The sequence below is a fragment of the Kryptolebias marmoratus genome, linkage group LG14 (genome assembly GCF_001649575.2).
Source record: "Kryptolebias marmoratus isolate JLee-2015 linkage group LG14, ASM164957v2, whole genome shotgun sequence".
Classification (NCBI taxonomy): domain Eukaryota; kingdom Metazoa; phylum Chordata; class Actinopteri; order Cyprinodontiformes; family Rivulidae; genus Kryptolebias; species Kryptolebias marmoratus.
In genome coordinates, this window is record NC_051443.1 from 672462 (window position 1) to 690819 (window position 18358).

The window sequence follows — 18358 nt, forward strand, 5'->3', positions numbered from 1 at the left end:
GACCCATCAGTGAGTCAGACAAACAAGGACCCTAATGAGCCTCTATTGTTAGGAGAGTGAGAACAATCTGTAAGCAATCCAGCTTACATCACATCTCAGCTTTAAAAGCTCAACTCCACACTCTCTATTTCTGAATTGAGAAAGCTCCTCGGATGAGAAGCGAAACATCTTCAACTACAGAATAGAAGTCCAGCTGTTTTTGTTTTTAAACCTTATTTGAATTTACACATACTATTATCGCTAAAGGAGGCGTTAAACAGACTAAAGTTTGCGGATAGTTGGAACCAGAATGCAGACAGACACAGAGGACTGAATTGAAATAATCTTTATTTAAAAGAAAAGGCTGATGTGGCAGCAAAAAAGAACTTAATACTGATCAGGAAGGAGTAATGGTGGTGAATATCAAATATCAATATCAACAATAACTCTGCAAGGATATGATGGAAGTAACTGAATATAAAGGGCTGAGGGTGAGTGGAAGATTGAATGCAGCTGAAGTGACAGGTAATAGGAAACAGGTGAAGTGGGTGTGGCAGGCTTATCTGGTAATGGGGACACAGGAGGAGCTGAGATGGAGGGGCAGATAACCTCAGTTGTCGTAAGGGTTGTCTTTCTCCAGTGATGGCATGGATGGAAATTGGTGGGATACAGCTCTGAAGTGTACCAGGAGGCTGGAGAATAGTGAGGCGCTGGTGGCAAGGAAGTGCTTGGCCAAAAAGGATTAGTCTTCTTGGCAGACAGGGATTTGATGGCCAGACAAGTACCGCAGTACCCCTCCACCATTAGAGGTGAGGGGAAGATCTAAAGTTCCGGACTTCTGTTACAAGGCGGGCATCTTGGTGCAGCAGCCCTCACTTAAAACCTGCTCCACCAGGTAACAGGGATCTTGTTTTCCACTTCCTCTCTTTGCTCTGTGCAGTCTTGTTTGCTTGTCAAAAAACTCAAACAGTGTCATCTGCCTACTGAGTTCCTTTGGCTGGCTCATTCTGTTAAGTTTGCAGATAGTTGGAACCAGAATGCAGTCGGACACTGCAAACTGAACTGAAATAATCTTTATTTAAAAGAAAAGGCTGACATGGCAGCAAATAAAATAATTTATTTAATACTGATCACAAGGAACATGAGGAGGAAGTCATGAGGAGCAGACCTGACTGTGGTGAAGATCAAACATCAACAGAAACAATGAATCGGTGAGGATATGATTGAAGTGACTGAATATAAAGTGCTGAGGAAGATTGAGCTCAGTCTAGAATACAGTGGGTGGAAGATTAAATAGAGTGACAGGTAATGGGAAACAGGTGAACTGGGTGTGGCAGGCTAACTGGAAAACTACTGAGGAGATGAGTGAAGAAGAGTGAAAAGTGTCACAAGCAACACAGAGGGTGCAGGGAGCCAAACCACACAAGGACATATTATAAAGAAACACAAGGAACAAACTTAACACAATGATCACAAGAACACAAACAAATACAGAAGATCAAAAAATACCTCAAGATACCCAAATCCTGACAAAGAGGTAAAAACAAAGCAAGTGAGGACAGAGGAAGCCAGGAGAGAACCGGAAGCCATGATAAGCCAAGCTAAAGCTAGCGGACCCCAAAGACACTGGTTAAAACAAGAAGTGTTGAAAGATAAAAGGTTCCTTAAGCACAATGCAATAGTAGAAAACAAGAGCTTTTCAGGTGTGTAAACTCCCCATGTCAGAGCCACTAAAGTACCACCATACCACCAGAGAGGCAGGCTTTTGAACTATGTGCTGATGTAACCTCGCTAAATGTAGTCGGGCACGATTACAGCTCGGTCCGACTAATAATTCTGCTCTGCGTTGTGTAAAATAATGGACGAGAGATGGGATGAGATGAAGCCGTTTATCTGTATTAAAACAGAACATGTACTGGTCAGGTGCTGTATCGTCACAGCAGATACAGCACCTTACGAGGAATAGCATTCATGTTAACATCATGCTAACAGAATATTTTACCCATGTTAAAATAAGGGAACCCTCCTCGTGTTCGTCTCTCGTGAACTGGCAATGAAATCCCCGCGTTCACTACTTTTATCCTAGCCAACCACCAAGAAGGGGTGCTGTTTCACCCATTACACATGAACCTGTATTACTGGTAAGGACAAGTGGAATTCAATACCATAATAACTCTGTTACACTGATAACAGGCAGGGTGGTCCTCTCTCCTCAAAGGACATGGTGTTCTTTGCTTCTGAGAAATTATTCCTCTCTAAAATGTTATTCTTATGCCCAATCCTCTTGCTGGCCTGTTGCCAGTTAACCTAATTAGTTTGAAAATGCTGTTTCAGCTGTTTTTTAACATATTGGTACCATTTAGTTTTACAGCCTCTTTTTGCCCCATTACAATTATTTGAAATCTGTTCCTGTCATAACACTCAAAATTACCTATTTTTTTCCCTTTAAATGTGCATTTTCTTTGCCTAAACACTTTATATGTATTCTATGTTCCACTGTGAATAAAATATGTGTTTATGAGATTTTAAAATGACTCCATTTGGTGTCAGTCTATAGTCTGGGTAGTTCAAATCAAAGAAAGTTGGATAATTTACAATTTGTAAAAAGGGCGTAAGCTGTATTTGAATTTAAGAAATAAAACAAGAAAACACAGGCGGTAAATTATATTGTCTTTCACAGCCATAGCCAAACAAGGTTGAGAACCACTGATGCAGGCCAACACGTTAGAAATAAATCACTGATTATGGCCTACAAAGCCATCAGAACGTTCAGATAAATTTAAAGATTTGATGACTGAGTTCTGAGTGTGTCTTGGATTTGAAATCACAGCATGAGGTTGCATCAGAGGTGGGAAAAGTGTTACAGACATCAAGAAGGGATGTTTTGGTCCTTTATAGCCATACATCCAACTTCTCAGCTACACTGAAAGCTACAAACACAGACAGTGTGTAAGTACTTCCCAAAGGAGAGCAGCAGTGAATGTTGGAGGTCTGAAAAACAAACACCATTTTAAGACTGTGTTAGAGAGGCCCTTCCAGAGTGCTCTGTGACTTTTTAACACCAGCTTGTTCTCAGTTACCATAAATCCCTCTGGCTCACATCCATGTCTGCTAAAGTGAGGGACACTGATCTTTTATCACAGCAGAGATAGTGAATGTATCAGCATGGTAGCTTATTGAAACCAGCTGGAAAAGAGGAGTCCCTGTAACTTGAGTGTCAGAGTTTATTCCTTTATTTAATCTAGATAGTCTCAGAGAGCTGCAGCGCTGAGGTGTATTTACTGACCCCGAGGGTCAGAATCTGTGAGGAGGATCATAATTCTCCTCTACTGCACACAACTGTCCTTTAAAAGCCTTTGAAGTTGAGACACAAGGTAATCTATTTTGGTTTAATGGGAAATCTAATGCAAGGTTGTAGAATTTTGTCCTTATGACATATATGATCCATTTATGCTCTTACTCAGTGGTGGGCTGTCAGGGCCAGCAAAGCCTTCTCTGCTGACCAAAACATTTAGTGATCAGAATCAGTGACATACATTTCAATATAATTACTATTTTTCTATATAAATGTTCTAATCATTGTCAATAGTCTGTTTTTTTTTCTTTGACCTGGTTTTTACTTGGTTGTGCAGCTCTTAGAAAAGTATGTTTATTTTAAAGCTTTTATCCAATCATATTTCAGGCGTGTTGCTTTGGTTCAAGAAATGTGCCTCTAGGTCTTCAGAATCAGTAGTGCAGGCCTGGTAGCTTCAAATGCTTTAACGCTTTTCAGTTGACAACAGTGGGGCCATCTAGCAGGTCCATGAAGCTGTCAGAGTTTTCACCTCCTTTGACTGGATGGTCAGAGCTAACTAAACATATCAGTTACAATTTGTGGAGGAATATCTCTTTTTCCAACCCATAGTAGCTGAGGAGAAGAAATTGATTTGGTTGCAGATATTCTTGCAATATGTTTTTCAAGATATACTTTTCAATAAAAGCTGAACATTGTGAGGAAAAGATGACCAACCCTGAAGCTAGCAAGCCTGTTCCAGCCCGGTAGAGGCTTTATCTGCCACTTTTATTTTGGCAATTATGAGTGGTACTCATGGCTCCCAGCCTTCGAGAAGTACTGCAGTTTGTATTGCTTATTGCAACCGATTAACATGGTGTTTGGAGTCACACTGAGTTTGCAACTTAAGTTGTTTAACCGAGGCAGCAGTGAGACACCAAAGCACAGCTGGACAAAAATTGGAGTTGGAGTGGTCGAGATCAGTCACTTCAAAAATTTGAAGTTTGACTCTATGCTGTGCTGATTTGATTTAATGCGTGCCTCGATGATTTGAGTTTTGTTTTTTGCTTCACTCATTCAGTGAGCATCCAGACAGCTGCCCAGTGTACATGTGCAGCTGTCATGTTTGTCTGTGACTTTCCCGGTGTCTTCTGCTTCTCTTGAGTGAACATTCTCAGCCCAAAACATAAGCTAGAAACACAACTAGACAGACACATTTTTGCATTAGTCTCCATGGCAATAGAAAAAGGACTTAAAGTTGGAACTGAACCACACTGGTGTTGCAATGTACAACACAGTACCGTATTTTCCACACTATAGGGCTCACTGGATTATAAGACGCACTGTCAATGAATGGTCCATTTTCAAATTTTTGTCATATATAAGGCGCACTTGACTATAAAGCTCATCGTCATTTTTGTAACTTTGCGCGGACCACGCATCGCGTGCTCTGTTCAAAATGGACGATTTTGGTGCTCTAGCAGAGCTGGTTCGCCTGTATCAGCATTTATATGCTCCCTCTATGAGAGATCACAAAGACAATCAAACAGTTCAAAACTGACGGAAGGATACTGCACAGCCGTAAGCGTCAAGTATAAATTCCTCCACCGCTCGTTTAGGTCTGTCTTAATGAGCCTTAAAGCTACAAGCAGTGCATCTTTGTAGTTTACCAAAGTCGTACAAAAAACATTACGACTTCTTACATATATAAGGCGCTCCGGATTAAAAGGCGCACTGTAGTTTTTGAGAAAACTGAAGGCTTTTAAGTGTGCCTTATAGTCCAGAAAATACGGTAACTGAACTCTTCTTGAGGACAGAAAAGGGGATGGATTTTACCTTAAAATAATCAGCTGTTTTGGTCAGTAAAATACATTTACATAAAACATTTTTCACTTTGTGTTTTTAGAGATACAAGGGGTCTGCATGATAGGTCAATTCTGGCTAATCTAGGCTTACACCTTTGTGCTGAATCTTTAAGGTTACAACTAAAAGTATTATATGAACCAAAGGGGTTGACTATATTTTTGCTATTTGTTAGATTATTGTGGTAATTCTTTTTCTACAAATAACACATGTGGTGCAGCTTTGAGTAAAGGAAAAGGAGACTTAATTTTTGATTTAATTGTTTTTAATTTGGTTTGTTGCTATTGGCTAATAGCTAGACTAAATCATTAAAGTGAAGTGAAGTGAAATTTATTTATATAGCACATTTCAGCAACAAGGCGATCCAAAGTGCTTTACAACACAGAAACAACAATCAGGTACAGAATCAAATATAGATAAAAACATCAAAATAAAATATAGAAATACAGAAATAAAAACCGTCAATCATGTATAATTTAAATGAAATATGAGATAATCTAAATAAAGTCATGAAACTAAACATATCTAAACATGAGCTAAGACAGTCAAAATAGTAGCTAAGATGATCTAAATAAAATCATGACAAAGTTAAAGCTGAACTAAACAACAATCAGGAATCTAACAATCTAACAATATCTAAAATATGAGCTAAGATAAACTAAACTAAACTAAATATACAGGAAGGCTAAATAAGCTACCATAAACTGAAACATGATAATGCTAAACTAAAGGTACAACATGGCTAACTAATAGTACTAAAGGCCCGCTGACAGCCAACATAAGAATTACTAAGATAACTAAACTAAGGTAGTGAAGGAGGGGAGGGAGGGAGTGCGAGTGGGGTGACAGAGACGAGGCAGAGACGGTGGAAAATTTGTGTGTGTGTTTGTAGAGATGGTGGAAGATGGTGTGGTGTGTTGTATGAATGTGTAGGTGTGTCCATGAATCACGTCACAGAGGCCATTGTCTTTGATAATATGATGGAATGTTTATCAGCCAGCCCAGAGCAGAGCCACAGATGTCCTTAGTCAAGGGAGAGGGCCGAGCATCTTATTTACATAAAATCTGGGGAGAAATTGAAGATAGCTGGCTAAGGCCTTCGTCAGGGGAGCCAGATTCACAAACAATAATTGTTTTGGGTCAGGCAGACATTATGTTTTCCGTCTGCCTTGAAAGTCTTGCTGATACTTCTCAATGGCGAATCCAAACAGCCAAATTCCAGGACCATTCTGCCTGTTCCGAGCGAGCAACTTTCTCCAAGATTTATCCCATTTCATTCCTGATTCCCGGAACCGCATTTAGTCTGCGGTCCTGTAAAAGGATCGCATCCAACTTGCGATTCAGCTCCCGTAACCACACAGCCTGAGTGTTGACTGCTGAACCCATCAAACAAATTTGACGATATGTCAGGTAACTGCCTAATCCAGACAGCAGAAATCCTGTTATCAAAAACCCAAATATGTAAAGATCTTCCACATCTTCCAGAGACAAAATCGATACACACAATATTCCACTTCTGCCAAGAATCCATTGTGTATCCAGCATAAGGCAAAAGATGTCCTATCTGGGCAAAAAAAAAGAAGCTTATGCTTATGCTTGTTGTATAAGATGTTTGTGATGCAATGCCGTGTTATGCTGTGTTTGTGTAATAATAATGGTTTCTATAGCCATGGCTACATAATCACAGTATTAAAAGGTGAATTTATTCAGTCAGTACACCACTGAAGGCCTAGCTGTGAAATGCACTGTTCGCCACTGCTCTTACTGTATTTGTGGGTAACTGTGTGTCGTCTTTCTTTTCTTCAGTAAGCTAAATGGATTATCTCCATGTTCTAGCCTGAGAGGTAATGGTTCTTAATACCAGAGACATTTGTTAGGTCTATAAGTTGTCTTTATTTAGGACTAATGTTTTCCCCTAAAACACCAAAACGGGATTTCTAGAACTAATATCACTGTCCCGTAATGTTCTCAGGTAAACATGAACAAACGTTAAGAATGGTGTTGATCTAGCTGACTCTTTATTTCTCATAGAAGAACATTAAGAGCATAATATGACCCTTGCGTTATTGCTTAAGATGCACATGATCCAAAGCATTTGGGCTTTTAAATTCATTTGTCTCTTAGCAGTCTTTATGTGGTGTCATCCGCTCCTTTCATCGTCTTCAAATCGTGTAGATTTATAGATGAATTTTTGTGTTGTTTACATTCTTTTTAATTAGTTTTATAATTGTTAGACAGCAGGAAAAAAATCACTGAGGAAAACTACGAAAGGCTAATAATACCGTAAATCATTCTTTTTTTTTTGTTTTGAACAATTCAAATTCTAGACTGCTCTTTTGATTATTTCTGACCAACTTGCTTTTGCCTTCTTTCCTAGGAAGTGTGTAGAGAGCTCTGGTGCCTTAGCAAAAGCAGCCGCTGTGTAACTAACAGTATCCCAGCTGCGGAGGGGACTTTGTGCCAGACTGGCAGCATTGAGAAGGGGGTAAGTCAGCAAATGTTTTTTGTTAATTTAAAGATTTTTGCAAATAGCCACAAGAACATTTCCTCAACATCAGCTTTCCACCTGCAAAATCAGAAGCATGAGAAGAAAACTAACGAGTTGTAAACCCCACTTCTCCAACTGAAATGTAAAAAGCTCCCTCAACTTTCACAGTCTTTTGTTGTCCCTGTCACAGATTTTTTGGAACGTGTTGCAGGCATCAAATTCAAAATGAGTGAATATTTGCAAAAAAAAACCCCCAATAAAGTTTAGCCATTTGAATATTAAATATCTTGTCTTTGTAGTGTATTCAATTGAATATAAGTTATAAATGTTTTGCAAATCATTATATTCTGTTTTTATTTGTTTCACACAATGTCCCAACTTGATTGGAATTGGGATTGTAATTCAAGACAAAATACTTCACTCTAACATATATAAGAACTCAAATTAGCAGTGGAATAATGTTTGATCCCTGTCTTTCATCTTCCTGCAGTTTGTTAGTGTCTGTGTTTTTTAAATTGACAGTTAGCTACAGATCAAAGCACCGCACAGAGCTGCTTTCACAGTCACTATTTATAAGTACTGTTCAAAGCTCCACTGATAAACATTTTTGGCTCTTAAAATCACCAGCTGGTGTTTAGAGATCCTGCTAAAACACTGTGTATCTCCTATCCACAGCTGTGTATACAAATATGATTGGAGATCAGAAACGAGCATTCAACAACACTGACTGTTGTGAAAAATGATCTGACAATTTGTACCCTGTACATAGGACAGAAAGGAATTTCAGGTTATTTCAAATGATCCAGCTATACCAGCCAAAATCAATCGGAGTTATTTCCAGTTTAAGGAAATAAAGGACCTCTCTAGTCCAGCTTGCATTTGTAGATGGAGCTGCAGAGCTCCAGTTTTGCAGTACATGTCTCCTGGCCAGCAGAATTGTGAATTAAGTCATTTTTTGCAGGAGACAGAACGAGTGAAGTAGGCTATACTCTGAACAAGGTAGTTAAGGCATTGGGAATGATATCCTCTCCAGCTATGAAAATTTCAGTTTTTATTTTAGAGCTTTTTCCACCTCTTTCTTTCAATCCTATGAGATGAGCAAAATTTGCTTCTATAACCACCCATGATAGGGGAATTCATTCTCCTAATTTTGAACCCAGTATCTCTAATTTCTTATATTAATTGCCCAGTAGAAGTACAAGATGTTAGTTAATGCCATTCTACCCAGAGCTTTGGGTCTCAAGACTTGATAGCACAGACTGAGTGGTTTTTGCTCCAAATAAAATCCAGAACCAGACTATGGACTTTGCACAAAAGAAATAGTGTGAGAAAAATTGGAATACATTGAAATAGATATAAGAAGCATTGGAAGATATTAATTTTGACAACATAAATTCTAGCAGCCGCAGAAAGATGTAGGAGAGGCCATCATTCAAAATTATGCTTCATTTGTGTAAGCAAAGAGAGAAAATTTTATTTTACAAAGGTTGACAATTGTGTCAGCTATGAACACTACAAGATAGATGAAATCCGAATGGGATATCTTGAATGGCAGATTATTGAGCTGATACTGTTTTGCCTTTCTGTTAACAGCACATATCTCAGATTTGCCAAGATTAGGTTCATATCCAGTAATTTTACCAACTGCATGAAGGACTGAAATGGCAGTGAGGATACTGTGTGACAGGTCAGACATGGGTAACAGAAGGTCATCTGCATGGTCCTGGGTTCAAGCCCCTGGTTGGACCTGGGGTCTTTCTGTGTGGAGTTTGCATGTTCTCCTCATGTTTGCGTGGGTTTATGCTGGTTGCTCCAGTTTCCTCCCACAAGAAACTCATAATATCCCCCTGTTCATAAAATTTGCATCTTGAATTGAGTAAAAGTTCAATGGTGTGCTTTGATGTGATCAGATAATTTTCAGTTTGTGAGGACTTTCATTCTGGCTGCGTTGTAGTAGTATATGAAGAATCTAAAAACACAATGTGCTCCGATAACCAGGCTAGGTTCTGTCTACTAGAGTTTCTCTGATGGGTCCTATAAAAACAATCTTCCCCTTCCAAAAGCCAACATTGCTTCCCACAACACAGAGGCTGTGACTTCTGGAGTCTTATCAACCTTCAAGAGAAAATCAACTTGTTTTGAGACTAGATTGACAAAGCTGTTATCTAGGAATAGACGTGTTTTAAGACACCATGGTGGTCTTACTATTGCAAATTTTTGGAAATAAATGTTCATGAAGACTGAACCATAGTCCAAGACTACAATAGAGTATTTTTTTAATTGATGAGAGCAGCCTGCTATCAACTAAGATGTTAGAAAATAAAGTATTGTCTCTTTTTTGGATTTAAAAAATGCCATAGATCCACAACATTAAACTCTTTCATAAAGCCTTCAATCACTTTGGCCAACCTTGATTGAAGGCCAGAAGTGGAAGAGAAGTGGTTTAGGAAGGAGTCCACCCAGCAGTTAAAATCCCATTATATAATCAGTTTATCAACAGTCAAATTCAGCAGCAGTGAGAAAAACCCATATAAAAAGAGTCATCATCAATTGGGAGCATATATATTCACAAGAGCCACTTTTGTGTCATAAATGTGCCCCAGGATAATTAGAAACCTATTATTTCTATGTTGTAGAGGAATAAGAATGACAACACAGGAGCTAGGTTTGATCACTTCGTTTACTCAACTCCAACCGAGATCCCAGAGTAACTGAACAACAGAGTAACTGAACAACAGAGTAACTGAACTACAGAGTAATGGTAAGCGCCAAAAATCATATTTTTTCTACATGCTTTTTAAAATAAACCATCCTGTCATTTGGGTATGAGTAGAGCCCCCTAGTGGTCTGCCACAATGTATAAGAATGGCAACATCTCTTGATTTGATGAAAAAGAACAAAAAGTATGTTTTTTTTGCCCAGCACTGTATCCAGAGAAAACCCCAGCATGTTACATGATTGAAGTGTAGTTCGAAGCCACACAGACCATTACAAGCTCCAACGTTTCCCAAAGTTAGACTGTCTCTGGCTTTAAATTCTTCTTCAGTTTCTTTTTGACAAGCAAAAAGCTACTTCAGTGTCTTCAGACTTATAAGTTTGGCTGCTGGACATGGTGATGTGTATAGTAGCAAGGTACTGGAGGCTAAATTTAACATTTGCACAACCATGGAGCTCCTTCCTCACCGGGAGGAAAACTGACCTCCATCTGGCCACAGTCAATGTGAAATCCAGGAAAATGTACATCCTTTTCCCATTGTGCAGCAGGGGAAAGCCTCTCCAGCATGGTGTAAAATATTAATCCTGGTTTGAAACTGTGTTACCCTGATAATTATTAATCATAGCGGCTCGCCATCCTTTGGTTTTTCCTCAAGCCCAGTTTCTTAAGAAGTTCAGCCATAAACTCTGTAGGTTGGGGATCTTCAGAGTCCTCTGGCAGGCCCACAAGTTGAATATTATTTTACTTAGGACATGCCTCCAGATCTTCACATTTTTTTGCTCAGTGTCCACCACTTAGGAGAGCTTTACCATATCAGCTTGCATTAGCTGATTGCTGTGCTTGTTTGTGGTGTTCTCAAGATCAGAAATACTTCTATTATGCCGAGTGACTTTTTCTTCCAGCAGTTTTAGAGCAGCCACCACTTCCTTCTTAACCAACTCTGATATCATCAACTCAGGTTTGGTAATGATTTCAGCTCGTAGGCTGTCCTTTCATTATCTTGATACACCACAGCATCTTGTCATTAGCATCCTGCTGTTTGTGTAAATGTAGCTCTGAGGTCTGGAGGTGTGTGACCCTCTTTGGCTAGCCCTGACAGACTTGTTTTTTGTCTGAAGACTCAACTTATCTACATATGACTTAGAAGATGTAGAGGTTCTGATCACTCCTCGAACATGAACAGACTTCAAGTGTCAATTAAAGTATAATCACATTCCCTCAAAGCTCTTGCAAGACATGGTTTACTCCATGCAGAATAACTAGAAGCTCTCTGGAGACAAAGTGTCTCTCTGCACCTTGATTCTCTACAGAAACAACAGAGGGAGGATCAGTCATTTACTTGAAGAAACGTTTAATGTGACATAATGAGTTGGCTCTGTGGTTGTAGAAAATCAAACTGGTTCTTAACTTGAACCAGTTAAGCACCAGCTGTAGCCCCAGTCCTGGTCTAGCACTAAAACCTCTTTAGTGGAAAAACTATTAGTCTCAAAAAGTCACAGCTCAGTGAGATACTGGCTTAACAGATTGCAGATGTTTTTTTAGAACTACGGCATTAACTGTTATAGTCAACCGTGTCTGTTTGTTAGCAAAATATCTCATGGACCAGTGGATGAATTTTAATGAAAATTTCAGAAATTAATCATTAGATGTACAACTGATTACCTTTTGGAGCCAATATAATACAAATCGGTGCCCCAGCTAATCAATTTTGTCCAACACAAAACGGCTATAACTCAATCAACTTTACAGATATTGAGCTAAAATTTTGTATTTTAGTAGCATATGTGCATTCTTTCCAGGAATGGTAGTTTCATTTAATCACTTTATTAACAGTTACACATATATGTATTTAATAAAGCACTTCAATTAGAAATTCCTCTGTGCCTCATTTTCTATTTTAGGAAGAGTTACTATTTTCCAAATATGCAGCTATTAAGTGTATTCCACCACAAACACACATGGAAAGATGATGAGCTTTAGGTCATCACCCCTCTGTTTGTGCCAACAGGTTAGCAGAGGCAGTTTTAACATGGATTACAGCAGCCATTGTCACTGGATGGTCCGAGTTCTAAAAGGGAAGATTAGGAGAGTGTCACAAGCTGTCACCCATGATTACCATTAGCTCAGTGGAGCCTTTGAGGAGTGGGGCCCATGGGCAGGGTCCTGGACAACACAGGGGGCCTCAAGCTGATCCATGGGGGCTTTGGAACAGCTTTTGGAGAAGCTTTAGGAAAGCCTGTGGCACACCCTGTCTGACCCTGCCGGAGGCAGCTTCAAAGGAATATGATTGTCAGCCATTTCTCACCCAGCGTGTCATGGATAAAGGCCTGTCCAAAAGAAGCAGAGAGATAGAAAGAAAGAAACCAGATGAGAAGGGAGAGAGGAGGAGGGGGGGCAGAGTCAGAAATAGACCAGAATGTTTTGTATCTTTACTGTGTTCAAATGAACCCACTTGTGTACAGTATAGTCAAAGGTTGTAAGTCCTTCTCACCGCCACTTCATCTTCTCTCTCGCTCTGGTAATTTTTGTTGAAACAGGGTTTCAGCTCATGAATGAGTGAGCCAGATAAATAGAACCTGTGACCCTACAGAACCCTCAGCTTGACTGCCCCAGTATCTTTGTGTTATTAACCCACTGACACAGTTAGAGAGACAAAGGGCCATCTCTGATCCCCTCTTCCCTCTGGAACAGCTTCTTTTGAGACTTGAAACACTCTTCCAACAAGCCTCAGTCTTTTCTGTTTCTCCCCTGCCTTGGAAATCAACTCACATCTGACCAGAAGCTCTTAAAAATATACAAAACCACTTGTTCACGTCTCAGACCTTCAGCTTCTTTTCAAAAGTTATACAACCTGAGCCTGAGTCTTCATTTATTATTCAGGTCTTATTATATATATATATAAAAATAGATAATTTACCATAGGGTGTCTAAGAACTTTAGAATCATCCATAAGGAAATCCATCAGATGACCATGAGCTGAATTCCATCCAGCAGAAACTGTAATGTGTCAAATCACCCACAATATGAACACTAAAAAAATCTCTTTCATTTTGTAATATGAAAAAAACCTAATATATCAAATTAATTAAAATTTCTGTGAATATATGTGTATGTTCTGTGTGTGTGTGTGTGTGTATATTTATACTGTATATATAATTATACTGAATATTTTTTTGGACAACCTTTTAGGCTAGCGGTCCCCAACCTTTTTAGCTCCACGGACCGGTTCATTATTAGACAGTATTTTCACAGACCAGCCCTTAGGAGCTCATTTTGCTGCTTGTGGGTTTGTTTTTAGCGGTAACGTATCACGTGACCTAGATAAGTGTTTCGACATGCATCGAGAGTGAGTCATAGACGGATGTAGTGGAGAGAATCCAGTCATTTTTCAAAATAAATGTTGTTCACGAAACAAAATGAAAATACTGTAAGTTAATTATTCTTTCTGTGTGGTGCCCAGTACCAAATGAGCCAAGGACCAGTACTGGTCCATGGGGGTTTTAGGTGATCACTGCAGTCAAGTGATTTCTATAACTCTCCCTTAGCTCAGTGGCCTAGTGGTAGAGTGTCCACCCTGAAACTGGGAGGTTGTGGTTCAATTCCCAGCCTGGTCATACCAAAGACTGTAAAAATGGGACCCGCTGCCACCCTGCTTGACACTCAGCATTAAGGGTTGGAATTGGGGGGTTAGATCACCAAATGATTCCCGAGCGTGGCACCGCTGCTGCTCACCGCTCCCTCAGGGGATGGGTCATATGCGGAGAACAAATTTCACACACTCAGGTGTGTGACAATCAGTGGATCTTTCTTAGACTTCTGCACCTGTCCACAGGTATTTTGACCCACTCTTCATGAGCAATCTGGTCCAGTTGTCTCAGGTCTGAAGGGTTCCTTCCCCTGACTGCATGTTTTAGCTCCTTCAACAGGATCTAGATCAGGGCTTAGGGACCACTTCAGAATAGTCCAATGTTTGGTACTACTGCCATTTGCAAAAATACACCTCTTCCGGTCAGAAACAACCAATCAGAACCAAGAGTTTTAGCAGTGTCTGTCACGCTTGTGTACGTTCTGCTCACACCTTCCCCCACACAGCGCATACCGTCGTTCAAGCTCAAGATGCAGCTGTGCTAATGGTGCAAAAAACAACCTAACGTTCAAGGAAAACTGCCAATTTCCTGAGTGGCACCTGCTCAGAAAACAAAGACAGGTAAACAGAAGAAGACCCATGACGTCATCACTGGCCCTGCTTACTAGCGTGCACATTCCCGGCAGGCTCCGCTGTGGTGGAGAACTGTAGCGCAGCACAAACCTGTAACGTGGGCTTGTTCAAATTTTCAGGCTGTCCACGGTTTCCTCAGATCTCCCTACTGCAGATTTAAATTCTGACTAATCTGTGCAGCTGTACTCACAGAAACATAAAGCTGTTGGAAGATGGTCTTATAGCTTTTACCTTTAACATGATGTCAATAATTTTCTTTCTAAACTCCTTAGACATCTCTGTCCTCAGCTTTCTGTGCTCCATGTTCAGTGTGTTACTCACCATGATACCAAACAGCACAGTGACTACTTTTCACCCTTTAAACAGACAGACTGTTACAGTGATGCTGAATAAAGGATACACCTTAGTTTAAAATGTCCCTGCGGGCAAATTTCAATCTTTTCTAGAGATCCCATCCTTTTTGCCAAGGACAGTTTCAGTAGTTTTTTAAAATAGCTTTAAAATAGATTTTTAAAATAACTCTGTTAAACCAAAGTTAGTTTTATTTTTTCTTTTTATCGCTTTTGTAAGTTTTAAGTTGTTTCAGTGACAATTATTCTGTAACAAAAGTGTAAAAAACCCTGTACTTGAGTACGGTTTCTCAGCAGCAAAAAACACTGTGCATCAGATAGGCAGACATTAAAACTTACATAATTTCCAGTTCTGATTTTTCATTTTGGAGGAATATCACATTCAGCATGTGTGGCTGTGTAATACTACACCGCCCCAGAGAAATATGCAAAATAGGTACAACCTTTTAAAAACTATGTTGAAGTGATAGTTCAAATCTTTTGAAGTGGGGTTTGATGGAAGGCTATAAACAGTTAATGTCCTACCTGTTCAAATAGTTCTTTGAACAACCTTAGTTTAAAGACATAAAGTGTAACTCTGACTCAACTGTTCATCTAACACTTTTATTAATTACACCATTATTTTTGGTGTCCCAAGCACCACCAGAAGTATTACAGCTAGCTGCTGCTAATTGTGCTTAGAAATATGTTTAAAAAAAACATGTAATGCAAAACTGACAGTGGTGTAAAAGTTTAGAAAAATAATACTTGTATGAACTGCTCTGATTTTTTTTTTTTTAGATTAGAGGGGTTTTAGGATAGTAATCCACTTTGGTCTTGACCCTGCACAAGCTAGCTGTTTTCTCATAAATATGGTCATAATTCAACCATTCCTCCAAACTGAGGCTGCCAACAAGCTATTTATAGCAGGTAAGGTAATAATTGTTCAGAACATTTCGACAGAACCCCATTTCAAAAATCTAAACCATCCATTTAGGGGGCACAGCTGGTAAACTTTAAGTAGCATGCTCGGATGGGACTATTACTAACAGTAAACCTCTGGTTGTGAAGGAAGTATGAGGGAATGGAGACACCAGAGACATTTGTTTATTTGCTGTGTGTTATGTTTTCCATTCTTTGGTGTTTTAAACTTTTTAGCTATTTCACCATTGATTTTTCTATGCTAATTGTTAGGTTTAGACACATTTTAACTTTTGCTTTTAATTTTTAAGCACCAAACTTGGTTAGGAACACAGATGGTTTGAGCAGTCTGTCCTATGAAATTTAAAATAAATCACGTAAACCTCAAGAAAAGAGGAAAGGGCATTAATAACAAATCGACACGATGGATAATTAAGAATAAAATAATAGGTCTAATGTAGAAATAAAATGATAAGGGGAGTAATACTTTACCACAAGTTATACTGTAAGTTTGTGATAATGTTATGTTACTGTAATCACCTAATAAGATTATGCAGTCTAGTTTGTATTTTACAACAAAAAGATCAATTTAAAACTGATATGAAAAATCATCTTTAAAATGCTGAGCATTCACACTGTTTTCCTGTTTTCTATTTTTCTGTACATTGTTTGCAGTCTAATTACTTCAGCATACTTTGTGCTGTTTTAGTCATTGAAATATCAAAACGATCAGCTTATTCAGGAGATGGGTGCTATGACTTTTGTTTTTTTTTAGCTTTATACTTCTCTAAATATTTCATTTATTTACAAATATTTTTCCCATAGAAATACTATAAGATGTCTTTAATTCTTTCAAAAACCTTGTCGTCTGAAATCTGCTTCAGTTCTATGCTCTTAAGCTGCTTTTAGCTTCTAGTTCGCTTTTTGCTACTTTTAGTTGACCTCTTGGTTCTTTTAACTAGTGTTTTGTTACTTTTAGCAAGCATATTTTTAGTTTTAGCTTTTAGCTATCTTTTTTTCTAGTTTAGAGCATTTTCCAACCTTTGGCATTTAGAAAGCATTTCGTTTCTTTTAGGCTGTAGATACTGTTTTGATCCTATTAGCTTTTAGCTTGTGTTCCACCTCTTTAAGCTTTAACAACTCAGTTTCACCCTCTTCTTCATTAAATTTCTGCAAAATCATTCAGCATTGAAGCTGCATTTTCATCAAACATGTAATAAATGGTAGCTGTGTTGCATCTCGTATCTCTTTCTGAAAAAGAGAAAAACAGCTGGTAAACAACCAAACATCCTTCTTCTCTGTGTGTTTCTTTGCCTCCTCCCCTGACCAGTGGTGCTACCAGGGGGAGTGTGTTGCATTCGGCACCTGGCCTCAGAGTGAGGACGGAGGCTGGGGGCCCTGGTCGATGTGGGGGGAGTGCAGCCGGACCTGTGGGGGCGGCGTATCCTCCTCCATGAGGCACTGTGACAGCCCAGCGTAAGTAGGCAAAAGTAAGCCACAGCAAGCTGAACACACACACCCAGGTCCTGCCAACAAGTGTGTGTTTGTACATATACTTTATAGTGGGGGCGCATCTTAATAATTAGGATGTTTCTGAAGTAAGCTACCTGTGAAAACTCTGACAGCTTTACTAAATGTGGTGACTTCTTGAAGTAAAATATAAATAATATTTTAATTTTCTGTAGAACATACTGAAGCATATTACTGTGTAGTAAAACCTTTTTTAAAAAGAAATTTAGAGAGTTCCTCTAGTTTGCACAGGAAGTTTCTTAAACTCAATTAATTTCCTAATGAAACACGCTAATCAAATTACACCAACTAATTGAATTTTACATAGTGTATATAGAATAAACCAATCCATTTAGCATGTAACAAAGAAGAAAGGAATAATTATGTGCTGCTTGAACATGTCATGGAGAGTGTTTGTGAAGGGGCCTTACAGCGATGTGCGGCTGGGATTGATGCTGTTTTTCAAAATAGACTTATTTTCATTTGACTTTGTTTTATTAAACCTCTCCTCTCTCAAAATATATTGAATAAAAGACCAGTTTTACTTTGAAAAGAACCAAATTAGTTTTCATTCAAGACTTTTACAGTTAAAACCAGATGTTTCCATCCTCTGCAGATAAAGACAAAACCATTTTTTCTCTCTCTCTGACATGAAATCAGACCAAACCTGTGCTGTTTAGGACAGTTAAAATTCCCTAAATTATCTGTATCTGTTACTGTGTATTGGGTAAATGACCTAAAACAGGACAGGTTGACTCTGATTTGTTGTCAAACAGAGAGATGATATAGTTGCCTCTCTTTACAGGGTTTGTAAGCATTTGGTTTCAACACTATTTAAAGATCAGCTTCTGTATATTATGAAAAAAAAAAAAAAACATTTAGGAATGCAGCATTTCAGATGGGGAGATGGAGTAGAGGCTGGAAAAGCCATAAGCAGCTATAGTAGATTCAAACGGGCAGAAATGATTGGTCCAGAGTACGATTTTGGACGACTGGAGGGACAGTTGAGACAGCTGAAGTACAATGAACCTAATAAAACAAAACAGTGTGACTGACCAACCTA

At 38.9% G+C, this 18358-nt stretch overlaps 1 protein-coding gene across 1 annotated transcript in view; it reads left to right on the forward strand.

The window, feature by feature from the left end:
• The window catches only part of adamts6 (ADAM metallopeptidase with thrombospondin type 1 motif, 6), a 149748-nt gene that overhangs the window by 77861 nt on the left and 53529 nt on the right, over positions 1–18358 (forward strand). The window contains exons 13-14 of the mRNA XM_025009356.2: positions 7491–7598; positions 17117–17262. Of these exons, the coding sequence (XP_024865124.1) occupies positions 7491–7598; positions 17117–17262 (254 nt within the window). The remainder of the gene's footprint in view (positions 1–7490; positions 7599–17116; positions 17263–18358) is intronic.